Source organism: Gambusia affinis, linkage group LG15 (assembly GCF_019740435.1).
Source record: "Gambusia affinis linkage group LG15, SWU_Gaff_1.0, whole genome shotgun sequence".
Classification (NCBI taxonomy): Eukaryota; Metazoa; Chordata; class Actinopteri; order Cyprinodontiformes; family Poeciliidae; genus Gambusia; species Gambusia affinis.
The window spans coordinates 9,121,761-9,148,865 of record NC_057882.1 but is presented as its reverse complement, the minus strand read 5'-3'; the positions used below and the strand labels follow the sequence as shown (position 1 = coordinate 9,148,865).

Below are 27,105 nucleotides of genomic sequence, written 5' to 3'. Positions count from 1 at the left end.
TATGTGAGCGCTTCTCAGATGTTTACTGTGCTTTGTTTTTGAAATATGGTCAGCAAGCAGTGGCGTTTTTAATAAGGATGTTGGCTTCGTGTCTAGGGCAGCGGGGCACCATCAGTACTTCCGACAAGTTCGCATGTCACTGTTGCGGACGAAAATCTCTGGGAGAAAATATCCCTCGGTTGACCATGAGGCAGAAGTTGGCATCTGACTTACAGCTTCTCACTCGATGGTAATTTAAAGAGCCAATTTAATCTTTTTCAGTCATGTTTTTATGAAATTAAAACCACGCTAGAAGACAATAATCAAAACAAGATATATTTGAAGTAAAAAAACAAAAATTAGACATTTGAAGGATGGGGTGGAGGGTGTTCATACGATGCCCACGTTTTGAAGATCAAAGACTCAGAAGCTGTTTTTTATAGTTTATTTTATTAATTTAACAAATTCTTGGATGCTGAACATTAGGCCTCCTCATGTTGACCCATTTTGTGACTAAAAAAAATAGATAAAAGAATCATCAGTATTTCTTCACGCATACTATAATATTCATACCTAAAGATTTAGACCTCTAAATGAATTGCAGGAAAGTTGGAAGGGTTACAAATCCATGATGGTTAAAAGTTGTTTTTCAGTTTGGGGAGTGTTTGTCTTAACTTGCAGTGGACTCTAGATCTGACGTGATCAATATGTAAATCAATCACTGAGTGAACAACAGCAATCACAGGGACATAAACACTGATATGCTAATTTCTGCTGGTACACAGGTCAAACTGTTTGATTGAAAGGTAAAGAAACTCTCCTCTATCACACCCTGGATTTGTGTTTCAGGAAGTGATGAAGGATCGTCTCCTAGACCTGTTACTATGAGTGCCCATGAAAGGCTTAATAATTATACAGTCTTATCACAAACTCCTGCATACACAAATAGACCACAATTAAATTTAACCAACAGTGTACTATTTTTTACTTCATAGGGTTTATGTGTCTCATTATATATCTGGTTCATTGGGGAAGATACCAGAGGAGCGATTTAGGGATTTTAACATGTTATTTTTTTAAAGTTCATAAACTGTAAGAAAGAAATATTCAGGTTTAAAATTTCAAGGCACTAGTTTTTCCCAACTTTCAGGGTCTGTGGGCTTCATGGAGCCATAAAGCAGTTATATACAGACTGATTTTCAAGTTCAGATGTTATATATTTAGCCTTATTGTTTTGAATAATATGATGCCTGGCATAAGGAAATCCATCTGCTACAAATACAAATAACTACAGGCCTGTTTGAAAATGTTCTGTGACCAACTAATGGATTTCTTGAGGAAAAAATTATTATTTTCGAGCAACATTAAGATTGAGAAAACAAACTACAATCACATTTCATTTTTATGTAATAAGATAAACATGTTGAAAAGAAATTTGGTCCTTTTTAAATTTAAATGTTTTCGTCATAGAGCAAACATGAATGAGTAATACTTTTTTTTTCTTACAATGTTTTTTTTTAAGTCTTAAGGCAAAAATCAAATTTTTTTCTGTTTATGTCGATGTAATTGAAGTGAAAATGTTTTATTTTATTTTAAAGTAAAACGTTTATTTTGTGCTGAACTTCAACAGTAAAATGCAGCGAGTCCACCAGACCCACAAACAGTCGCTGTGTAACCAAAATGTGAGCACTTGACCAAGGTTAAAATGTAATTTCAGTTAATAACTAAATCAGAAACAAAATAACTAAATCAGAAACAAAATGCACCTTATGAAAAACAACACATGGTTTGAATGAAGTTTGACTTGAAACTACAGCACAGCTTTCTTGTTCCCCATTTAAACAAAACTTCCCATGAAAAACTAAGCTCTTGCTAATGGACTGAATCCATCAGGTGAACTCAGCCTAATTTCACAAAATCTATAACATTCTCACCATTTTACACCATGCTAGTCTGCTTCACAAAAATCCATAAATCTGTGAACCGTGATGCAGACTTTGTTGACTGCTGCATTCAGACAGACTCGACGACCTGATCTTTGAATAACTTTCCGTTTGTTTCCAGACTGAATGCATGCGTGAATGATCACCACCTTGTGGTAGTAAGAGATGCTCACATGCAGAAGTAAAAAAAACCCAACAAAAACCGTTGTCTTTCTTATCATCAAAAACAAATTGAGAACACAAAACAGCTTGAAGAAATAGATTTACCCATACATTCAAAACCAACTTAAAATATTTGGTTCAACATCTCCCCTTTTGTTAAATAATGGATTGACAGTGCACAATTCAAAAATACCATCAAGTTATTGAAATAGGCATGACCATCCAATGGTTGACGTAACATACACAATACAATCTATAATGCATTATCTTACATAGTTTTGATTACATTAGGTCATTAAAAGAAAGGTGCATCATCGACCATACTTGTGCTTACACACACACACAATCATCTGTCCCTCATCGATAAATTCTTCTGACTAGCAGAACGAATCCAGGTGCGAACAGCAGCGTCTTGAAACTGACTTTATGTTCTGGTGCTGCAGCTGTGAGGAACACAAGAAAGTTGGTTTTAAAGTTAGTTCTCTGATCATACAAGGAACAAGTTTAAAGTTACTCCAGAAATGCTTTTTTTTAAATTCCTTTTTAATATGTTCATGAACACGACTGCATGCATACCGTCAGCGCCACAAGGTTACCTGACCCAGATGATAAAATGTTCCTTTACGTAACGCCAACCAAAAGGAATCAGATCGTGAAAAACATTCCAATTGCTTCACATAACCACACTAACGCTGCAACCTGCACCACTCTCCGACTGGTGCTGGACAGAGTTAAATGAGTTTCTACAGGTCGAATATCAATATTGACAGTAGCTAAAGAATAACCAAGTGTTTAAATATGCAAAAGTTTGTTTTATTTCACACTACATCGGACAGTTGTAAATAACTATTAGAAAATAGGGGCATAATCACATAAGTGTGTAAATTTTTCCTATTTCCTTTGGGACAATCAGAAAAGCAACAGTATTGTTTTACAGTATTGTTCTGTCTTTGTTGTACTGCAGCCTGGTTCCCTCTTCTCAGACAAATGTCTCCCATGTGAAACAAATAAATAATCTTATCTTATAATTACAAACGTATACATTCTAGGCTTCAATTATATTCTCATTTCTGTTTTCTGTTTTTGGTCCCTTGGCCTGGATTACTTGGGATGTTTTGTGTGGAGTAGTAGTAATTAATGCTTTGTTTCAAATAGTTCATATGTCTAAAACTTTGTTAAATTTAGATTTTAAAAGAAAATGTACATAATTAATAGTTTAAGATAACAAATGGAATAGACAGCACTTAAGAAAAAATGTTGGAAGGCCTCCTTTTGATTACCCAAATCTTTAGTTTCCCTTCTAGAAAGGAAATAATTGTTGTTGTTTTTTCCATAAACTCCTTCATTCAACAGTTATTACCACTCCCTTTCTGTCTAATGTTTACTTGGTGTTAGGAGGATGCATGCCTAAGTGTGTCCAAGCTAACAACAAGGATCCTGCAGAGGTCAGAACGCTTGGTAATCTTAAAATGTGTTTCAGTGGGATGAAATTTGTTTCCTGTATAAAGAGGCACATTTCTCTTTCACACTCACTGCAGTGAAAGGGAAAAAAAGGGAAATATGTAATTCAAATGAACTGACTGTGTTTCAAATTTCCCAACTTAGGGGATGGTCACAAGAAGGTAGCTATTTCCCCACAATTTATTCATTTCTGCTTCAATAATAGAACTGAAACTTTGGCAAACAAGTGCAGAAGAAGACCTAAGTTTGAACTGATCCAAAAACAGGAACAGGGAGACAGTTCAACAAACATGAAATGAACCTTCCTCTGTTCCTAGACTCAAATCTAAAATAAAATGTGCTGTTTGTTCTGAAGAGAAAAGTGTAGAAAAAATTCTTGAACAAATATTCAACGATCCCTCTCTGAGTATACTCCAACTACCCAATATTATGGTATATAATTCAGTACTTCCCTATTTATAAAAGAGCGTGGCACCGGCACTGTAATCCGACCCAAATCTCTCAAAAAGATTTTTCCGTTAAATTGTGAAGCTGCATAAATAAACCCATATTTTAATTTTTTTTTTTTTACTAGAGGTTCCTCATGCCTTAACAAGTGTAGAGGGTGAGGCAGATGATTATTTACTCAGAGTAAACTTTTTAAACTCCTTCTACAAAGCGGGACAGCACTTGCACTGAGATTCATATTTCTACTCTTCTGCACATTGTTGAATGTATAAAATAAAAAATCCTTCTATAATTTGCTCACCTGGCAAGTTGCTTGCTGTAGCTGTAAAAACACAAACAAAGCAAATGTAGGAGGAACAGTTTGACAGCTTGAATATGTGTATGTTTAATAAGCGGCACAAACAGAATGCTTTAGATACGCACCTTTTATTGTATAAGTGGTCTCCATGCCTGAATGGATGTGGTCAAAGACATGACAGTGGAGCAGCCATGTCCCTGGGTTTGCCGCCACCATCTCAACAGTCTGGAAAGTCCCAGGGAACAAATCGAAAACATCTGCACGATGCATGTGGTCCGTCTAATACACACACACACACAACTGTCCATAAGGTACTGCAAAGGGAACAAAGAAGAGGAAATATGCAAAATAACACAACCGAGGAGCTGTGAGTGTCCTGGAACAAACCCTGTAGATGAAGGTTTCGGCATGAAAGTGAACTGTGTGCATGTCTACTTCGTTGCCCATGCCAAGTAGATACCAGTCGACTTTCTCATTCTCCTTCATCACCAGTCCATGGAGGTTACCATACAGTCTACCATTAATTCCTGTAACACACACATTTATAAATCACACAACCAGCTGTGATGGGAAACCATCTGGACATAAAATGAAACCTTTTTACCATAACACTACCCTGTTTGGACTATAAATGATGTAAGCTGGAAAAGAGCTCTTATCTACTTTGTTGCACCATATGTTATAAACTTTTTGTACTTGCGCAATCTTAGGATTTTACTAAATTTCTCAAGCTGTTTGTTTGAGAATGTACCATTTACTTTGACTCTGGATCGATGGAAATGTAAACACTTCTGCTGTTGTAATTTGTGCAGAATGTGGTTTTGTTGTTGTCTTGAACAAATAGGTCAGTTGCTACAAAGTATCTCACAGAAATCTCTTAAACGGTCCATGCTAGCCAAAAATAGATGGTCATTTTTTTGAAACGGGCGACACAGTGACCTTGACGTGCAGACAGAATATGATTCATAAGACCACAGGGAAATGTTTCATAAGTAAGTCTAAATGAGACAGTGTCTCCAAATGTGATATTCAAAGCATGTCTCATTCACACAGTGTTTCCACTTGTTTGTTTCCACTTGTTTGTTTCCACTCTGTTTTATGTGTGACTAAAGTTTACAAACCACTTAATTAAAAAGTAAAAGTTTCCACACCACCCTCTTTTGTTCGTACCGTGCATCAAGTTACTCTCCTCAAAGTCTTCATCTTTTATAAATGTTCCAGGATCAACGCCAAGGTTTGTCTTGATGTTGTCATCCAAGTACCAGGACTGGTTTTCATCATACACCAAAAACAGCAGCGCGAACTCCCTGTCTATGTCCCGCCTTTGTCTGTCAACCAGAGTCCCAGGCCTGCATATCACCAGGGGCCCAAGAAGACCACTAAAGAGATCCTGAGCATGAAGACATGAGTGTTTTAGCTACTATTTAGACATGAAATTTAGACTGCAAATGACGTACTTACAAGTTAATGTTTCTGTAAGAAGGAGGGATGTACCTTGATGTAGTCAACAGACGAGAAGTAAGCATAGGTAATGCAGTTCGGATCTGTATTTGTTGGGCCAGAGCTTTTAGGAATATCCCAAGTCAACTCAATAATGTGGCCTGAAGGACAGACAGAATATATAAACTCCATGAAGTTAATTCAGAGGAAACAGCTCCTGTTTTACAGATTTGTTTTTCTTATTCTCACCAGGTTGAACAGCAATGTGTGAGCCGCTGGCCTTGACTCCGTGTGGGGTGATGGAGTACGGCCGACTGGCGTTGTTTTTGAATATAATCAGAATCTGCTCTCCCACCTCTCCGTGGATTATCGGACCTATAAAAGGAAGAAAGACATTCTCTGCCATTCTCTGAGTTTATTTAGCAATGCTGATGTAAGGAGGTGCTAATCTCACCCAAGATGCCCAAGTGTTCCTCCCGTGCCTTCTGATTTTTGAAGGTTTCATCTGTGTATTCACGATACACTACCTTCTTATAGCGGGAGCCAATCCTGTTCTCCCCTTTACCCACAAATATATTGCCTGGACTGGGAGACATGTACCAATTAGTTTCCATCAACAAACAGTAATAAGTTCCACCACTAATTACAGGCTCCGAGTGCAACACATAGACGCATCATCTCACAGTCGTCCTGCCTTACTCACACACCTCTCCTCTGCTTTTGTTTTGTGTTTCTCCAGCTCCCAGTCTCTTGTAGGTGAGTAGTCCCATTCAATTTCCTCTGCGCTGATATAATACTTCACAATCCTGGGAGGGTCAGAGTGTGGGGCATGTATTCTTTTGCCCTTGCAAGGTTTGACTTTGTAAAGGTGCCTCATGCCAGCTGAGAAGTGATCTGTTGTTCTGCAGTCCACCTCAAACAGACCTGAGAGGGTCAATGAACAAAACAAATTATCTCATCAAATTTTATTACCATGATTCTTAGGAAATTTCCTGTTGGAACAAAACAGATTGTCTTCAGCTGTTTGAAAGCTTTGTGTGGGAGGGTAACATAACCCTCTTTCTGTTATATATTACATCTGTCCCATAGCTCCAGCTTAACACTTAAATCCTACTATTGAGATTTCCTGCAAATTCTCCCATCAGTAATTTTGTGGAACTCATGTTTTCCTAAAATTCAAGCAATGACACAATGGGAAATGTCATGATGCAAATCAAGAAGACCTTTGTTGAGTCCCAGGTATACATAATAAACTTTATACAAGATGTTTTTAAATAATAATCAGAAGTATTGGATGAATTGATCAGCAATTTCCCTCAGCAAAAGCCAGTATTTTCGGCAGTTTCCTAGCATAGAGCTTCGTGAGGAGATACAAGACAATTTCCAAATCATTTTCTTTGTATACCTGAAACAATTCTCCAAAGAAAATATTTAGGATAGCCAATCTTTTAAGGAGCAAACAACCCAACAAATTCGCTCCAGGGTCATATTGCACAGCAGTTTGACATACTGCACAAAACCAAAAACTCTGAGAATCTGCAGGCTTCATTGGATACTGAAAGTAAGCATTCATAAGAGTACAATTAATAATGTAATTCCTTCATAATTGAATGAATTACATCAAATGAATCACATTCATTAAGCAAAAATCAACAATTAGTAAGAGGCTAAACACATAGGAAATTTGTTGTATTTTTTAAAATAATCACCTTTTTTTTGTATGGTTTAAAATTATAGAAAAGCAGTGATACATTTTCTTTTACTGGATGTTGATATCTGTAGAAAATGTAATAACAAACAAATAAAGAATTTCGTTTTGCAAATGAAGGGCCATTATTCAATGGCAAAAACTGAAAACCTCCAACCTGCATTATTATTTTTTGCCAGCCATATTAACAACTATTGTGGAAGGTCCAAAGGGCCACTGGCTTTTGGTGTCCAAACATTATCCTCCCTTAGATCACATTTTACAATACTTTTGCAGTTATAGAAAATGAATGCAAATCACTAACCATGATTATTCGGCTGCATGAAGAGAGCTGCAGTGGTGTGGGGAAACAGGCTGACTGTATCACGTGTGGTGTTTTGTTTCTCAAAGGTGTTTCCCTCAAAATACACTCCGTGTATGTCTGCCTCTGTGCCGAGCCCAAAGGTGTACCACATGACATTGTCCCCGGCACACATTTCCAGCCCCAGAAGGTTCCCGTACATGAGTCCATTTATAGCTGAAAGAGAAAGGGACAAAATAATTAGCAAAGTACAAGCTGGATCTCGAAAGATAAAACTACGATCTCTGTTCGTAGAAGTCTCATTAAGAGAAAACTGTGCAGCCTTTTTCAAACAAACTGATTACAATGCATTTTGTTGCTCTCCACAAAGTTTTTGTCTTCTTCATCTGTCTCAGCAGTGCCGAAAAGCTTGATGTTTTCATTCAGGTACCAGCTCAGGTTTTCATCCATGACAGAGAAAAGGAGGAAGAACTCCTTGTCAACACCCTTCTGTCGAACAATAAGCACACACAATTCAGGAAACAGAGAGACATCTAGAAATAACAGGATGTGTTTATGTATGGCTTTGTAGCAGTGCAACTATAATTAGAGGACACATAGCACAGTAGGATTCTCTTATTGTGGGAAAAGTGTGTGTGCCAAGAGATTATAAAACTCCTACCTGGATTCCATTCTTCCCCAGCGCTCCTCGTTTACACACAAGTAGAGGTCCAACTAATCCGGAGTTGGTATCCTTGACAGGATCCGTGGCGGAGTAGTACATGTAGGGAATACAGGGAGAATCGGACGACGACGGGCCTTCCAGCACCCGCCAAGTGTAGACGAATTTCTTACCCGGGTCAACATGTGACCCTGGATTGTCAGAACCTGAAACATTACAGACAAAGCAATGAAAGTTCAATTAATACACCTTCACAGTCTCATTACATTTTGAGTTCATTCAGATATAGTTTACATTTTTTATTACTGTTACTATTTTCTTTTATTATTATCTGAATTCCCTCATTGTTTTTACATTTTTCTCTTTCTGTAATTTGGAACAAATTAGCAAAACAGTGTGAAAATAAAAAGTTTAACTTTTAAAAAAGAGTGGAGATATTTTTGACAAAGGCACAACAAAGTTTTTTTTAATTTAATTTTGTAACCCTCTGGGTTCCCAGAAATGTGTTATTGTTGTTTTAAAAAAATGACAAGGTTAACAAATTTAATGCATGTAAATTTATATCTTAAAGTAAGATATAATAATTTCCTAGACTTATGGTGGGAGAAAAATAACTTAAAAAGTCAAAGTAAAAGACTTGTTAAAATGTGGTGTTCTGTTTCTTTAAGAGAGAACTATTATGGTATAGTTTATATGGAAAGCACACCTCAACACGAGGTGTGACAGACAAGGATGCTGTGTGGACAATTGCTATTGGGTAATTGCTATTCTCCTGAAATCTGATTTGCCGGGGGGCGGGACAACAGGAGAGCGAAAAAAGACAGAGAAGAAGAAGGATTGGAGAGAGCGTGCGGTGAGGACGTCGGCGGGTTGACTTGGCGGAGTGCCGCTAGGACTTTGGGTGAGCAGTTGGGCCAATATAGCTTGCTCACCTGTGCAACAACAGAGTGGTTGGAGAACCGACTGAGGACCGCTGAAGGACCGAGAGCGACGCCTTCGGTGAGCTGAATCGGAGGGTTGCCAAGGAGACGGTGGACCCGGAGAGATCTGCTGCACTTGCGTTGGGTCGAGTTTTGGATTTTCTTCACCTTCGTGGATAAAGGAGTGCGGGGTTCGACTGCTGTCAGGAGACAGGAGTCGTCTGGAACTTACCTTCATCATTTGGGTTGAGAACCCGGGGTGAGTGGAGTCAATAACAGGCCTGCAACGGGGGTTTTAATGACTATTTTGCCGGCATTTATTTGTTTTCTTTTGTTTGGTGGGCCCACCAATTAAACAGTGCCAGTTATGGTATGGACTTTCTATTATAAGTAAGAACTGTTATGTGTTCCGGAAAGTTATAAATAAGTTACTTTCGAACTATTGAGGTGTTTAATACAGAGGGAGAGTCTCTATTTATCAACTTGTAGGGTGATAAAGCGTGTGTACTTTTATTTGTCATTTGTGTTAATATGGTTCCCACAGTGATGACTGTGGTATAGTTTCATTTCTATTTCTTGAGTTAGTAAATAAACTCTTTATTCTTATAAAGTGTCCTTATTTCTGGGTCAGACATCCTCAGCTTCACTGGCAGGACCATGGGGTGTTACAGTTAGCTTTACGAACCCGAAGCGTTAAATCTAGCATAGATGACAGAAAGCGCTACAATTTTATAATACAGGCTTTTTTTTTTTTTTAGCCTCTAAAGTGTGCAGTGAGCAGGATCGTCACCAGCTGCTTCCTCACCATCTTCGTAGCTGGTTCCCTGGAAATGTTTCTCATAGTGAAGTCCATGAGGATGAATGCTGTAGCTTCTATTGGCCTTGTTCTGGAATGTCACTCTAAGAATATCGCCCTCCTCTGCCCTCAGAACAGGACCTGGTCAAAGGTTTGAAAAAGGAAATTAACAGCGGGTTGCTTTGAGAAGACAGGAGAAATGCAAGACGAGCAACTTTAACATTAAACAATACATTTGGAGAAAAAGGCAGAGAGAAAAACAAGTACCCAGGAGTCCATGGTGGGATGGTGATGCTTTGACGTGGGTGAAGGTGTTGTCTGTGTACTCTTTGTATATTACTTTTACATAGGTACCTCCAATTGCTCCATCATCTCGACTAAAAAATACCTCTGATGCGCTGAAAAGGAAAGGACAACAGAAAACAACCAGATCAATAAATCTGTTATTCTATTCCTGACAGACACAGAAAACGTGATTCAACAAAACATGACCGGCTAAGAACAAATCAGAGCCCAGATGCAAACAGACAACGCTTCTTTAAATATGATATAATCTATGTGAAGATATAAAGCCAGAAAAAAGTGAAGCATAACTATTAAATGCAATAACAAGGATTACATTTCCAACAAAATTAGTATAAAAATGAGAAAACTTCATAACAGACATTTCTTACTTCTATTACCTCTAGTGGCAGTTTTTAAGTTAAATATTACTGGTGAAAAAGCAATCAACTTTTTTACAACTGCTAGCCGGCTTTTTGTTGTTGTTTTTTTCTGTGTTTGTATTTCTATGCTTAGCCAAGATCTCTTTGTTCACTGATTTTTTTCTGCTAGAATAACTAATCTAAGAATAGCCTAACTTAATTATTCTTACTCTTCTTATTAAACTATTTTTTTTCCTCATGTAATATTTATTACATGAGGATACAAACACAGAAAAAAACAACAACAAAAAGCTGGCTAGCAGTTGGTAGTTCATTAAGATTAGACTTTTACCTTAAATAAACTATTAGCTATTTTTCTTACTTATTAGTCATTTTAAATAAACTGAATGGAGTAAGTCAATTACAGACAGCATTCTAATGATACCCTACATGCTATTGGCAGCATTTAAGTAAAGAGATGTTCGGCCAGCTTTGATCAGAAAAACTAACTGTTTCAAACTATTAGTTTGACAACATGGCGGTATCCTCAGCGCCTACAGAAGAGGTCAGAGTTGAATGTCAGAACTACAACATGGCGGAACTGTCAGTTACTACAGAGGAGGACTGAACTGACCTTTAGAACGACTTGTGTTTTGAGCATTATAGAACCGATTTAACCCCATCACTGTTACACATGGGATAAGTTTGGCCCTTTAAAATGAAGCTTATAAAAAATTTCAAAATAAAAGAATTGACGATTTTTACATCATGTAATTGCTCTTTTTGGCTTTATGTGACTGGTTCATCCAAAGCACTGGATTAGTGTGGGCATTTAATATGAAGCTTCTTGCAAATTTCAAAATAAAAGCCTCAATATGAGGCTCACTGTCTCAAGCTCACTGTGTGCTATTCTTACTCTAGCAACAGTTGCCATGCTGCTGACGATGATGTCATCAGCATGACTTCAAATGATGTCTGTGTCATGAGGCCCTTCTAAGGATACCTTTGTGATGTCATAAAGTCCATGACATCACCAACTGATCAGTTGATTCTCTGGTCAGTCAACACAGGATTCATTTGGACATTTTGGACAGAGCAATGAAGATGACTGACGAAAGCTCCCAGACGTTTGACGTTTATGTGAGACCTAAGGTCTCTTTTTGGAACAAATTGAAAAAGACTCGCTCCAACAAAGTTCATCCAGGCCAAATAACCCCAGATTACAGGAAGAGGAATTTTTTCAGTGAACTTCTGTGGCAAGTCATTGAAAAAACAGCAGACGGACCAACTCTGCATCTGGTAAAAGAAACCTTTGGAGAACAACACCGGAAAGTTTTACTTCTACTGTTGAGCAAAACAGGAGAATTAAACGTGGATGTACTCTCAGAAGTGTCAGAGGAACTTAGTGAAAGGATTTTCCAAAGTTTGGCTAGAGATACATTCCACTTTGCTTCTGGATTGAACATAATTTCCCTTCTTGATTACCCAGATGGACGTTCAGTTATTGTGAAAAATATCAAACGTCACCTGGAGAATCCTGTTCCTCCAAAGAAGATGTTTAGAAAGATCAGAGAGACTTTTTTCCCAACAGAGGACTTGTATTCAGATGAAAATTGCCTGAGTGAGGATTATACTCTGCCAGACACGGATCCAGAACAATTTTTGAGGGACGCAAAGGAGATGGGTTTCAAGCGGGGAACCGAAGATGAAAGGAGAGACATGGTGGAAAGAATTCTTTGGCGTCTGATTTATAAGTCCAGTCATAGATCTCGATATGCTGCTCACAAAATGAAGTACACCGACCCCATCCACAAAAAGCTTGCCCCTAAAATCTGGGAAGAAGTAAAAGACGTAGATTTTGTTTTTTTTGATGACATGGAAAGAAAGCACTGCCGAGACATCTTTCAACTTCTCTGTGGCAAGGACGATGTCGTTAGAGAATTGCTGTTTGAGATGCTAAAAAGTGACAACCCGATAGTTTTTTACAAGCTCACACAGTGTTTAAGAAGGACCCTGACACGTCCTAGGAAAATTCATTTCCAGAAAGATTATCTTAGAGAGGCATGGAAGTGGATTCAACATGCTGTCTGCTGTGGAGGCGATTCAGACGTTGTTCAGACTCAAGAACACTTTAACAGTGGACCAGTCACTGAGCCTCGCCCTGCCTCCGAGTCAGGACCGACCACCGAGTCAGGACTGGGATCTGGGTCTGGACGGGGATCTGGATCAGGACCGGCATCTGGATCAGGACCAACCTCCGAGTCAGGGCCAACCTCCGAGGCAGGACCGACCTCCGAGTCAAGACCGGGATCTGGGACTGGACCACAATCTGAGCCAGGACCGGGATCTGGGACTGGACCGGAATCTGAGTCAGGACCGGGTTCTGAGTCCGGGCTGGGTTCTGATCCTGGACCGGATTCTGAGTCCGGACCAGGTTCTGATTCAGGACAGGGATCTGGGTCTGGACCGGAATCTGGATCAGGACCGGGATCTGTGTCAGGACCGGGGTCTGAATCAGTACTAAGTCCCGATCTGAGTCGGCACCTGCCCCTGAATCCTGACGGGCCTCTGAGTCTCGACCGGCCTCTGAGACGGAACCGGTCTCTGAGTCGGGACCGTCCCCCGAGTCCGGATGGGCCTCTGAGTCCGGACCGGCCTCTGAGACGGCACCGCCCTCTGAATCGGAACCGTCTCCTGAGTGGGGACCTGCCCCTGAATGCTCTGAGACAGTACTGGCCTATGAATCAGGCCTGGGATCTGATTCAGTACTGGGATCTGAGTCGGGGGGACCAGCCTCTGAGTCCGGAAGGGCCTCTGAGTCCAGAAGAACCTGGGAGTCCGGAATGGCTTGCGAGTCCAGAAGATCCTGGGAGTCCAGAAGAGCCTGGGAGTCCAGAAGGGCCTCTGAATCCAGATTGGCCTCTGAATCCAGATTGGCCTCTGAATCCAGATTGGCCTCGGAGTCCTGACGAGCCTCGGAGTCGGGAAGGGCCTCCGAATCTGGACCGGGATCCGAGTCAGGACCGGGTTCCGAGTCAGGACCGGGTTCCGAGTCAGGACCGGGATCCGAGTCAGGACCGGGATCCGAGTCAGGACCGGGTTCCGAGTCAGGACCGGGTTCCGAGTCAGGACCGGGATCCGAGTCCGGACCGGGTTCCGAGTCAGGACCGGGATCCGAGTCCGGACCGGGTTCCGAGTCCGGACCGGGATCCGAGTCCGGACCGGGATCCGAGTCAGGACCGGGATCCGAGTCAGGACCGGGTTCCGAGTCAGGACCGGGTTCCGAGTCCGGACCGGGATCCGAGTCAGGACCGGGATCTGAGTCAGGACTCAGTCCCGACCTGAGTCGGTACGGGCCTCTGAGACCGAACCAGCCTCAGAGTCCGGACCGGGTTCTGAGTCTGGACCGGGTTCCGAGTCCGGACCGGGTTCTGAGTCTGGACCGGGTTCCGAGTCCGGACCGGGTTCTGAGTCTGGACCGGGTTCCGAGTCCGGACCGGGTTCTGAGTCTGGACCGGGTTCCGAGTCCGGACCGGGTTCTGAGTCAGGACCGGGTTCTGAGATGTTCCATTCAACTTCAGGGATTTCAGTTTGCAGATCTCTTTTCCATGCTTGCAAATATGAGAGACTATTTTCCTTCAAGGCTAAAAGCAAGATATTATAGAATTTGGAAAGTAGACCCCTACTCTGATTGTGGTGAGTGGCTATATATTCTATGGTAGAGTGGGGGTTCAGTAGTGGATTTCAGTGACGCAAAAACAAAGCTTCTAATCTGTAAATACTTAAAAAAATGTTTTGGAGACAGATTGTACTTATTTTCCAGCTGCTCAAAGGACATCAAAACTCCTTCACTATAAAGGTCCCCTATTTTATTTATGCCTTTATTCAACCATATTCTAAAACCTCTGTCTGCTCTTTCTGGTTGGGGCCTGCCCATAGCAATGCATAAGGAGAGCAGTGACTGACTTGCATTGCATGGCAGGCACCTATTGTTCTACACCCAATAGAACGCCTCTTTACGTATTATTTATTATTCTTCCGTCACCGTTAATGCGGCTCGTACCGCTGCGAGCCCACCCACAAAAGTGGTATCAAAACGTGCGGCTCGATCCCGGGTAGGGTGCTACTATTTGTATTGGGAATTGGACTTACAATGGCAACGTAAAAAGCGAAAAACGAGCAAAATTTACAACTGCCGAAACGCAGAGCATAACTGACACTAACTGCCGCTTTTTTAGAGTGAGAATTTAAGCAGATTTTTGACCCCAAAACAATTTTGAAATCGCCGTCATGCCCACAAATATCGCCCTATCGATATCAAACTCGGTCATGACATTGATACGCATGCCTGCGTAAAATGTGTTCAATATTTCTCTAGGGCTTACGATTTTCTGTAAAGGTGCTTCAGAGCAAAATCATGCGCCAGGGTAACTGACGCTCTCCCAGATTCGCTTCCATGTATTTCTGAAAATTTTCTGAGCCCTGCACACACCATCTTTGTCTCATCACTGCAATTACTGTGAATGAGGTACAAATATAAATTGCTGTACTATAGGAGAAGACAAATAGCCCTCTTACACGCTTCAAACGGTTTTCGAATATATCTCTCGGTTCCTGAACGGCAAAGGTTTGTTCGGAGTGCTTTTTCCATATTAACTGACTGGGTGTCTCACAAAGAAAGAATTCTTTTACCACCTTTCTGTCTCACACACACATGACAGTTAGCAGATGATCCATTACCATAGCAACGGAACACATGAGGGCAGAGGAGCTGATTAGGACTACAAAAACGCATCACTGTAGTTCTTTTTATGGCAGAACTCTCAGGAATGAGCTGGCCTTTAGAACTACTTGTGTTTTGGGCATTATATAACTGATTTTAACCAACCATTGTTACACACAGGATTAGTGTGTCAATTTTAAATGAAACTTAATGGAAATTATGCTTCATTTAACTCAAACACTGTTACTCATAGTATAAGCCCTTTAAAATAAAGCTTACATAAAATTTCAAATTAAAAGTCTTAATATTCCTCTCAGGCCTTTGTCCTCTTTTTCTCTCAGGTTAGTGCAGAGAACTACTGATATGAATTGCGGTACTATCAGAGACGACAAATAGCCCTCTCATACGCTTCAAACGGTTTTCGAATATGGCTCTCGGTTCCTGAACGGCAAAGGTTTGTTCAGACTGCTTTTTCCATATTAACTGACTGGTTGTCTCACAAAGATAGAATTCTTTCTCCACCTTTCTGTCTCACACACACATGTCAGTTAGCAGAGGATCCATTACCATAGCAACGGAACACAGGAGGGGATTGGCTGCTGGTTAAGACTACAAATACACATCACTGTAGTTCTAACCAACACTCAGTTAAAACAGAGAGCTGAGCTTCCATTTAGAACTACTGGCTGTTTTGGCCAGTAAATAAGGGATTTAACCCAAACACTGTTAAACATTGGATTACTGTGGCCATTTAATATGAAGCTTACGTTTCTTTTCAAAATAAAAGCCCCAATATTCCTGTCAGCTTAGTGCACCACCGTAGGCGGTGCAATAATATTAGCCTGCATAATCTTTTTCTCTAAGGTTAGTTCATTAGCATTAGCCTTTTAGCTTAAAGAAGCTATTACCTATTTTTCTGACTTATTAGCCATGTTTAGTATACTTAATGGAGTAAGTAAATGACAGTAAACATTCTAATGATACCACACATGCTACTGAAAGTACTTACGCTTACATTAGCATTTTGTCTAATTTGAGCTTATACACTTACTTTATCATACTGAATGTTGCTCATCCAGCTTACTTAACATTCTTGTGATTCTCCACATGCTATTGATTACACTGCAGCTTTCTTTAGCATTGATGCTAATTTTTAGCATCTGAACGCTGGGTCCAAACCGACGGGCATACTTTGGCAGGCCGCAATTAAATTTCTTCAGGAATTTTCTAGTTCTGTTCTATTCTATTTTGTTCTGTTCTATCCTGTTCTATTCTATTCTGTTCTGTTCTATCCTGTTCTATTCTAGTCTAGTCTAGTCGGTTCTTCCCACAGCCTGCCTGGGTTAGAGTTAACTGGTAACCTCTTCCCTCCCCCAGATGATGTTGCTTTCTAAGTTTCCTTTCCTACCTCTTCCTATAAATGTCTCTGTTTCCTCTCTGTTGGCCTGGCCAAGATTTCCACTCTTAATCCTGTATCTCTGCTCCTTCCATGCCAATGTTGATAGCAGTATCCCTACCCGCAGCAGAAGTTCCTCAACTCATATCCTGGGGATGTTTGGATTACTTTGGTGTTTCTTTTTCTTTTTTTTTTCTTTTGGTTGTGACTCAATGACAAGTCTAGTTGCCTTACTATTGGAAAGTTACCTATCCATCTATTCTGGTTGTACAGTAAAATGCTTTGAGGTGTTATTATGCCAAGATGTGAGCCATTTAAACTCAGACCTTTCATTATTTATTGGAATTCAGCCGGGACTCTGGCCCAATCACTTTAAAACTCATACGTCATTACATTGAAAGTCCACATTTTCAGAGCACAAACCCCACCAATCGGTATTGATTCTGGATTATTCAAAACATTACACTATGCCTCACATGAGGCAATGCTAAGCATGATTACTCACCTGCCCTCTTCAGTAAGCGATGTGTTTTTAATCAAATTCTTTTCTGAGGGGGCGTATTTCCACTGGACCTCCTCTGCTGCCAGGTAGAAATTCCTGACAACACCAGGTATTGTTGTGCTGCCAGACGAAGAGTCACATGACATCACTTCGTAAAAGGCCTGCATACCAGCTGAGAAAAAAAATCAAATAGGCACAAAATATGAGTTTTTTTACAAAAATAACTTGCTTATCTTTAAATGACAGGAAATTGAAGAACATCAAAAAGTGTTACTCGCCTCCAATTTAAAGAATTCCAACACCACTTATAGACTTTAACAATTAATGCCTTGCAAAACCTTTTACACACTTTCAACATTTTCACAATTTGTCATGATCCAACCAAAACATTCACTGTATTTTTTCCAGAACTAATGTCACACACCAGCACATATTGGTGCATACTGGTGAAGTAAAAGAAAGAGTACATGTTTGTCTAAATGTTTTAAATGTTCAAATAAAAAAACTGTCATCCTGAATCAATTCTTTCCTACCAATTTTGGTGTAATTAACACTGGAAAGCTTTTACCTGCTTTGGAAATAAGACTGAATCTTTGTTCTTTGCAAAATAGTTAAAGTTCAGTCAGACTGGGTGTTGTCTGGGATGACCATTTAATTCCATGTTTTGATGCAGTTTTTCCACCCAAGCTGGTGAGTTTTGCAGCCCCTCCTGATCTACCAAGGGACTCTTTTCTGTTTCTCAGTTTAAAGCTCTTCTTGCAAGACCAATCATCTTAGGTGATCATATTTTGGCAAATTAACAATCATGCTTTGTTGCTTATTTTTATAGGTGTATTGTGGACAGTTACCCAGGGCAGTTATAAAAAGGGGGCTCCCAAATAAGGATAAAGAAGTATAAAATTGAACCTTGTTTTTGTTGTTTATGATTGTGCAGTCAATAGGAAGCTGGAAACACCTGAAAATACAGGCGCTACTGTATTTGCTACTGAAAATACAGAGGCTTTCGTTTGTACCTATTGAAGAATACTTCACTTTCTCCCAGCCAGAAATGAGATGAATTCCTGTGATTTTATTGGTCAGCGAATGACAGACAGACAGGATTGCTAAAGGTGCTATTCATACAAAAGCCATCACTGATTATGCTATATTCTTTCCAGTTTTAGATGATGACTTGTATAGTTCTCTGTGAGATAGTTTACACTTGTAATACAGTTTTATAAGAAAACCAATTTCTCAATTGGTTTATTTTTGACATGTCTGCTTTGTTCTTTAGTTTTCATAATTCTGTTTATTCACTACAAACAAACCTCAGAGTCCTTCACAGAACAACCATATTCAAACCGAGATCAACTTTTTTTTTACTACTTCCTTAAGTCATTTGGTTGCACTGGCTTTTACTTAGGAGTAACAGAGAAGTAAAGTGGGGTAAAAACAAATGGTGATCACATTCTGCACACCTCATTCCTCCATATCATCTGGATTTGTCATGTCTTGGAAATTACAACTTTTGCTCATGTACTGGGAAGAATGAACTGATAATGGAGGTTTCTGAGCAAGTGTTATACTTATGGAACTGATAACGGAGGTTTCAGTGAAGATGTTTCTTCTTCTTTTTCCAAGCGAAACTTATTTGAACCAGGTTTGATTTAGGGACAGAGGTACCAATTAACCAGAGATGCGACCCATCTCTCTCCTGCAGGGAGAGAGATGGGTGGAAGACTCCATGTATGTGACTGATAAGATATAAAAGGAGAATTGTGTTAAGTTTCAATTCTTCTCTCTTGCTTTTCTTTTCTCACTCGCTGATACTTACTCTAATTTTCTAAATAAAATAGCTAAAGACAAATGCGCATTTCTCTGATTGATTCAGTTTATCTCTCAAAACGAAAAAGATTTTTCCTAAACAGTCTCATAAAAATGTGAAAGACATTTTCAAAGAACTGTATTTGCTGTATTTTGAGAGAGTACAATTCTTTGAGGCGGATGTTCACTGGACTTTGGACACCAATAAAACACATCATGGCCCAATTTGAACAGAAACACACCCCTCTGCTATGTGGATGCTGGTAACAAAAACAGCAGCACCCCACAGACATACATTCTCCCCTGTCAGCAACTCTTGGCAGCCAGTTAGAGGAGGCAGAGGTGAAACAAAGGTTAAAGGGCACGTTGTCCTACCTTGTAAGTGGTCATTAACCTGGCAGCTCAGCAGCCACTTTCCTCTCATTTTTGGGACCATCGTAGCAGTAGCGAACGTGGCCGGAAACAGGCTGATTGTATCAGTGCGGTGGCCTCGGTCCAGCAGAGTGTTTCCATGGAAAAAAGCACTGTGGATATCCACTTCGTTACCCATCCCAAATAAATGCCAGGCTACAGGCCGGTGCTGGCAGAGCTTAATACCAGGCAGATTACCAAATGTGTACCCGTTTATGGCTGCAGTACAAAAGAAGACAGCACTAAATGAACAGCAAATAAAACAAATAGTGTATTTGCAGAATTTAGTATTATTACAATTAACCTTTCAACAGAAGGGAAGCAGAGAAGGATTACAATCGGAAAACTAATTTACCAGTAAAAAGTATTCTTTTGACAATGTGTGCAGTTGTTTTCAATGAGAACAGTCTTAAAAGGGGAAAGGTTCTCACCATGCATCAAGTTTGACTCCTCAAACTCTGGATCGTCTGAAGAGACCTCGTCTGGTTCCAAGCATCTCTTAATGTTGTCTTCCAGGTACCAGCTCAAGTTTTCATCCACCACACTGAACAACAGATAGATGTCCTGATCGACATCCTTGCGGGCCGACTCGGAAACTTGTCTTCCAGGATTCTTCAGAATTCCTTAGAGAACAAATAACAGATGCTTCTTTAATGTCGTTTCAGATATTTTTACTTAATTTGATAACTTCTCCTAGGATTATTTTTAAAAGTAATGCTGGGTTCAGCTAATTTATTATTAAAGGCATATACAGTGGAGATGAGAATAATGCAGTTATTCTATATTACATACACAATGAAACTCTCCAGAGAAGCTGACAGTGTTTCATATAGTTTTTTGTACCTTTTTTGCATGTGATGAGAGGTCCAATGAGCCCTGAAGCAATATCCTTTGGAGTATCAATATGGGAGTGATAGATCCAGGTCAGGCAGTTGGCGTCATCGTTTGTGGGAGCAAACCTCGGTCTTACCTCCCAGCGGTAAGTGTAGCTGCCCCCTGGAGGGACAGAGTCGTCCTCCTTCAAATCATTGAGTGTCTTGTCTGGATACAGAGCTCCTGATAAAACAAAGCTCATTATTAGCGCTCCCATTATTCATGTTCAGATCAATTTTCTGCACCCCCAGAACCAGAACCAAACGAGGAGAAGCGGCATTTAGCATCTATGCACCAAAAATCTGGAACAAACTTCCAGAAAACTGTAAAACAGCTGAAACACTGACTTCCTTTAAATCTCAACTAAAAACCCACTTGTTTAGAGTTGTATTTGAAACGTAATAAATTGCAAATTTATTGACGGAATATGACTTGATGTTGTGTTTTTATTGTTGATTCTATGTTGCATTGTGTTTTTGTGTTTGATTTGGTGTAAAGCACTTTGAAATGGCTTGCTGCTGAAATGTGCTATACAAATAAAGTTTGATTTGATTTGATTTGATTTTTACAGAATAGGCGCAATAGTATGCTTTCACTTCCTCAGATTTATCACATCATGTGATTTTGTGGCCTTTTAACTTAAAATCAGTCAAGAACTTAATGAAATAGCAACTTTATTTTCCTTAGCATTCCATTTTTTCAGCACAATATTTTGAAGTGACTTAAATGGGCTTAAAGTGTTGATTTACAACAAATTCTACAAATCCAACAGATCCAGTTTATACAGAAGTATATACTCATCTCAGTTCAATATATGGAAGGATTAAAAGAGGATTAAGTACATTCAAACTTGATTCCAGCAGGGGAACAAGGCAGAAATGTTCACAACCAACTGCGTCAGTTAACTGAGTTTGAGGCAATCGCTTCTCCTGATCAAATGATACATGGTAGCGATTTCACTATGTATCCAGGGTTTTTACTCAAAATGGACAGATGACGTTAATATCTTTCCAGCAGTTCCTCATACTGAGGATGAATGTGGCAAAAGTGGAAAGAACTTTCTTTTAATGAGAAGAAGCTTCCTACTATCATCTGAGTTTGTGCATTTTACATTATTTTAGAACTGTTTTGTAGTTTAGAGAATGAATGTAACTGTTTAGTCTATATTTCTCATTCAAAATGCTAAATCCCTTTGTGCATTTGAATTTGGAGCACTTTGCTCTGGTGAACCTTAAACCAAAAGCATTTTCCTCACATGACAGTGGTTAATAACTAAATGTATTTAGTTCTGTGTATCTGATGACAGCCTTTAGAGTTCCTCTTTTAAGCACATCATCTTTTATTCCTGAGCAGTTTGAGTTTGTGTATCTGTGGAAATTTAACAGAAAAGCTTCATGAAGATAAAAACACAAATAAGTGGTTTGTGTTTTGACTGTGATTAAAAAAAATCTTCCCCAGGATGGGGTGGGATTAAAGGGGGTGGTGGAGAGCAGGAAATGCTCAACAGGATCTAAAGCCTCTCAGAGCTGTCAGAGTAATCTTATTCTTGTGTAATGTAGCAGCTGGAGGAGACCACTGAACACATTCCACTAGTGTCTGTGACGGTCAGGGAGGAATGGAGAAAAAACAGGGCTTCCCAGACATTTGATATTGGAGAACCAACTGAGCAGAGATACTTTCATTTTCTAAAATAAAACCATAACATTAATGCTTATATGTACTGTATATAAGCAACTATAGTTGACATAATTAGTGTAAATTAATGCTTTGTGCGTCCCCATTTTCAGCCGTGGCTATCCAACACGTGTTCTTTATGAGAACTTGCGATTCCTCTCCAACTGCGAGTTTGTTCATTGTGTGATACTTTACCTTCTGTGTTCTTCACGTAGAAAAGTCCGTGGGGATGTATGGAGTAGCTCCTGTTAGCAAAGTTTTTTAAGTGAATTATGATGACGTCATCAACCTCAGCTCGCAATACGGGTCCCAGAAAACCAAGCCAATCTGGCCTGGCCGCCAGGCGGCTGTAGGTGTCGTCTGTGTACTCTCTGTACATTGCTTTCTTGTAGGTACTGCCAATGCGGTCTTTCCCTCTTTCCAGGAAAATAGATGCATGTCTGAAATAGAAAGAGAAGGAAGTAGTTATGTATAAAGTAGAGGAACTATACAAAAGAGATATATCTCAGCCCGTAAGGCCATCTTTAACACACATATTTGTTCTGTATGGTGAACAAACCAATTCTATTGTGTTGCACATAGTAAAATTTTTACTCAAGTAGCTGGAAAAAAATGTAGGTATTTAGATTTTATGGAAGCTGATTTTGGCTAATTATGCAGCATAGTTTATAACTGGCCAGATCCTCTACAATTTGAGATGTTTTTGTTATGATTACATGTTTTTCAAAGATAATAAGCTGTTTCTGAACCTGTGACAAATGCAGTTTTGCTACTATGTATCCACCTCAAAACTACAGCAATCAGAAAAGAAGAACAATGCATACTTGTAACTTTATTTTGATCTTTTGCAAGGTCGTGGGGCTTTCTGGCTTGTTGTGCAATAATAATAAAAAAAAAACGCTATGCATGTGTGGTGGCAAGGTGTTTTATGATTGTTCATGTTTTTCTCTTTTCTCTGGCAATATTCAGGTGAAGTATTAATGAAATGTTTGGCTTTTTATGAAAAAAGTATTCTCTTGGATTTACTGTGATCAATGTTTTGTTTTTTGTTTTTTTTTTTACAAGAAATAAGTAACTGAAAAAGAGAGAACAAAAGAACAAAATATGACTTCTTTCACAAATCCTGCATGTTAAAAAGTTCTTTGTTGCTTCCAAGTACACAACAACTTATTCACTTTTATTTATTGTTTACTTTAAGAAATTGCTGATGCTTATTTTTAAATGTCGGATCATCTGTTGAAATATCCCATACCAAATAAATCATATAAAAATCACTAAAATACATCCTGTCCAACAACATGAAGCAGATTGTTGTCAGTTTGCGTCATGGTGAAGTATTTTCTTGTTGCTTTCTTTATCTCAAAAAGCAGCAAGAAATTCAAGAAGCAAAAATAAAAAAATAAAAAAATTAAGAAGTAATGAAAAAAGTGACACAAATTGATAGTAGTGGCTAAATTACTCCACGAGCACTGCAACGACTCATCCAGGGGGTCACAAAAGAATGTGACAATAATGTCTGAGGCACTGCAGGCCTGACCTTTCTCCATTAAGGTTATGTTTGGTAATCATACAACAGAAAAAATATCCATAGGAGAGATCCAAGGTAAAAACGATGTGAGAGCCATCTAATATTTGCCACTATACATCTTGGTGTTCCTTAAGCATTTTTGGTATATGAACAGATGAAACAAAGATTGCACTTTTTGGAAGGTGTCTGTCCTTTTACATTTGACATAAAAGTGACATATAATATTTCAGAAAGAGAACATCATGCTGAAGCATGGTGGTAGTAGTGTGATGGTCTGATTGGGATCCTGTGACATGACCATAAACAGGCCACCAGTGGTCAAAACTCCTTGATGCTGCCACCATTAGATTTGGAGGGTAATTCATTGTTTTCACACAATGCCAGGTGTCTGGTTTAGTTTAAAATCATAATTTGAGATTTTGAAATAAGTTTGTATTGACTCAACTACAGTTGATCTGAAAGAAAGCTTTCTTTTATATTCTGAAACAAAAATAAAGTAAAATTGAGAGGTATCAAATACCTTTTCATCTCACTCTAAATATACAGTAGCTTCACCGCAACTAAAATAACCTTTAGATCTTCCCTTTCCTGTTCTCTGACTGGTGTGAAAACAGGTAGAAGATGCATCAGAAGAGCAGCATGTTTTTCCTCTGTTAACATTTTGCGCATCAGTCAGACTTCCAGCCACATACAACAGTCCGGTCTGAGGTCTAAACTCTCACACCTTGTTAACGTGCTCTAATAACCCGAAAAAACAATATTTTTGATCTAGAAATAGTAAATCCTTTCTCCGTTCATTTTCAGTTTCTTCACTATCAACCCCATCTGTATACCTTCACACCTCATGTGGGTTGGTCACAGAAAGTGATAGATCAAATGAATGAAAATGGAAGCGTAAAGTTCACCACTAAAAAGGCCTTTCCAACAAGCCTGAATAAAGTCATAAAAACTTACTCGTCATCTTCGATGTTTCGTCCGTTCAGTAGGTTTTTTTCACTTGGTGCGTAAGACCAGTCGTCCTCTATGATTCCGATAAAGTAAACCCTCTCCCTGCTGTATGCCCCTTCCGCGCCAAACGAGAGAACAAACAACACATTAGTAAGCAAGAGCCAGGGTCTCCGAGCCATGTTAGGATGTGACTTCTGTGAGCCAACGGGAAGGAAGCTCAGAGGAACAAGTGAAACCTCCGCAGAAAGACAGAAGTGCGTTCAGGGTGCAGCACTTACGAAACCCTGCAAATGAAAACAGTTAGTCCATTCAGCCGGAGAGCACCGGTGATATGACCGCCTCCTGTGGTACCAGATGGGCAGGCATAACAAGCACTTGTTCTGGCTCGTCAAAATATAATTAAATTCCTCAGTAGAGACAGGAAGATCATCGATTAATTCACGCCAAATTGCGGACTGAAGAACACAAGAGGGCTCTAATCTCAGTTAACTGTTTTTTTTTCTTTTTTTTACTTCCTCGAATAAGCATATTGTTATTTGCTTTCTCTTTCACATTTCTCTTTCACATTCCTCTTTCACAGTTTCAAGTACTTGCCACTTTCTGACTAACATTTTAAAATAGACACATTTTTCAGTTAATTGAGAACAAAGAAAAATAATAATCACCAAAGGGAATTAAAGCTACAGAATCCCTGGGAACTATACTCGGAGATCCAAATTCAGTTGAAAATAATTAGATAATTAAATGAATATACATTCGCAAACCATTGCTGAGATAAGCCTTGTCAAACACGACATATATATTGCACATGTTCTGTCATTTGAACAAAATATTCTCTGTTTATTACTGTATGTGAGATATGTGTTAAGAGACATTGATAGGAAAGTTTAATATTCCTTACATTTACAAACATTTTTATGCAAACATTAGCATTTGATTGTTTAAAGAATCAATTAATATCTTTAGGCACCTTCAGAAATGTCAGAACTGAACATTGAATACTAAATGTTAATTCTAATTCAATTTTAAATGTCAACATATCCATCCACACACATACATTTTCAGTTTGGGCCATTGGGAAAATGCTGCACACTGTTGCATACAGATAACTAATGAAAGTGTTTCAGGTCAAACTGACCTACTGCCCAATTATAACCAGAGTAACCAGAAAAAGACATGTTTTGTGGCACTCATATTCTGATCATGCAAGATTTTTCTTATAGGTTTTCTAGTTGTTTGTTATTCCAGTGAAACTATCTGTCAAAGTTTTTGGTAATTTAACTCTGCACTCTATGTGTGTGACCACATTAGAGCAGGGGGTGAGAAAGGCAGGAAGCCACATTGGTTGTCTTATTGTTCTCAGTGGTGTAGAGTTGCTACTTCTTGTCCAAACAAACTGAAGGAACACACTGTTTCACTGGATTAAACCAGAATGTCCTGGGAGATGTTTATATTATGCCAAGAGTAACACAAAATAATACAGATAAAGTCATCAAACAAGAAAATATAATAGTTTATGATAAAGAAGTTCTCCCAAATTGCATTCATAACTGATAGAAGTGTGTTTAGAAGTGTTTAGAATAATGTGCTCACTCACAGAAACACAGTCTGTCTTTATATTGTTTTATAAAATCTTTGTAGAGTTTCTAATATGTTTTTAAAAATTACAAGTACAGTCTCTTTAACTCAGCGCTTTTCAATTCCAGTCCTCAGGCCCCCCTGCTCTGCATGTTTTAGATGAGCCTCTACACCAGAACAGCTGATTCAAATGATTGCATGACGTCTTCTGCAGCCACCAAGTGCTGCAGGAGCCTGTTAATCACCTAAAGATTTAATCCAAGTGTGAGGCAGAAGGGAAACACCTAAAACATGCAGGGCAGGGGGGCCTGAGGACCGGACTTGAGAAATATTGCTTTAACTTAAGCGCATTTAATAACTTAATTTATTGGTCTTCACAATGATGGTAGCATCAACAATTTAAAACCAATGTAGCTAAAACATTATTTAGTGTACACCTTAATTTGTGAGTTCCACAAGGTATTGAAGAATCTTTCATTATTATTTGATGACTTTCTCTTTCACTTGGGTATTTATTTAATGTGGTACATTTCCTGTGGTCACTTTTACAAATAGAAAAGGCAAGAAACCATGAAAATCCACTAATAATAATAAGTATACAGATGTCTGTTTGTGTTCATAGATCAGGACCAGCTTAAAAAAATGTTTGCATAAAGTTGCACATGGTCTGATTTTTATTGCTGTTTTAAACAATGGAAACTGTGACAAAGAAGACAATAAAATCCCCCTTTTATAGTCTAAGGCCCATTTAAACCTCAGTATTTTCACAGACATATTTGTGGCGCAAAGAACTTGAAAACTACTTAAAGGTTCATAAAATTGTTTTTACATAAACAGCTTAGCTCCAGCCATTAGGACCAATTAATGTGGACTTATATTAAATGATGACAGTATAAGAACTATACTTCA

General features: G+C 39.1%; 1 protein-coding gene across 1 annotated transcript; it reads right to left on the bottom strand.

Moving 5' to 3' along the window:
- Positions 1 to 410: 410 nt before the first annotated feature.
- Positions 411 to 25,080, bottom strand: hephl1b (hephaestin-like 1b). The gene is made up of 20 exons (XM_044139751.1): positions 24,625 to 25,080; positions 22,338 to 22,582; positions 20,439 to 20,651; positions 20,027 to 20,218; positions 19,560 to 19,814; positions 17,385 to 17,553; positions 10,384 to 10,514; positions 10,126 to 10,257; positions 8,401 to 8,606; positions 8,084 to 8,228; positions 7,743 to 7,955; positions 6,438 to 6,654; positions 6,185 to 6,315; positions 5,980 to 6,105; positions 5,785 to 5,891; positions 5,461 to 5,680; positions 4,678 to 4,817; positions 4,416 to 4,569; positions 4,294 to 4,314; positions 411 to 2,527 (listed from the first exon to the last, which is right to left on the bottom strand). The coding sequence occupies exons 1-20, from the start codon at positions 24,795 to 24,797 to the stop codon at positions 2,442 to 2,444; spliced, it is 3,276 nt and encodes a 1,091-aa protein (XP_043995686.1). The 5' UTR covers positions 24,798 to 25,080; the 3' UTR covers positions 411 to 2,441.
- Between the last annotated feature and the right edge of the window lie 2,025 nt (positions 25,081 to 27,105).

Coding starts and splice junctions, on each gene's coding strand:
- hephl1b (XM_044139751.1), bottom strand. CDS start 24,797: ATGGCTCGGAGACCCTGGCTCTTGCTTACTAATGTGTTGTTTGTTCTC. Junction 20,652..22,337: donor CTACGTGAAGAACACAGAAG/GTAAAGTATCAC, acceptor TTGTTTTATCAG/GAGCTCTGTATCCAGACAAG. Junction 4,570..4,677: donor CCGAAACCTTCATCTACAGG/GTTTGTTCCAGG, acceptor TGTGTGTATTAG/ACGGACCACATGCATCGTGC.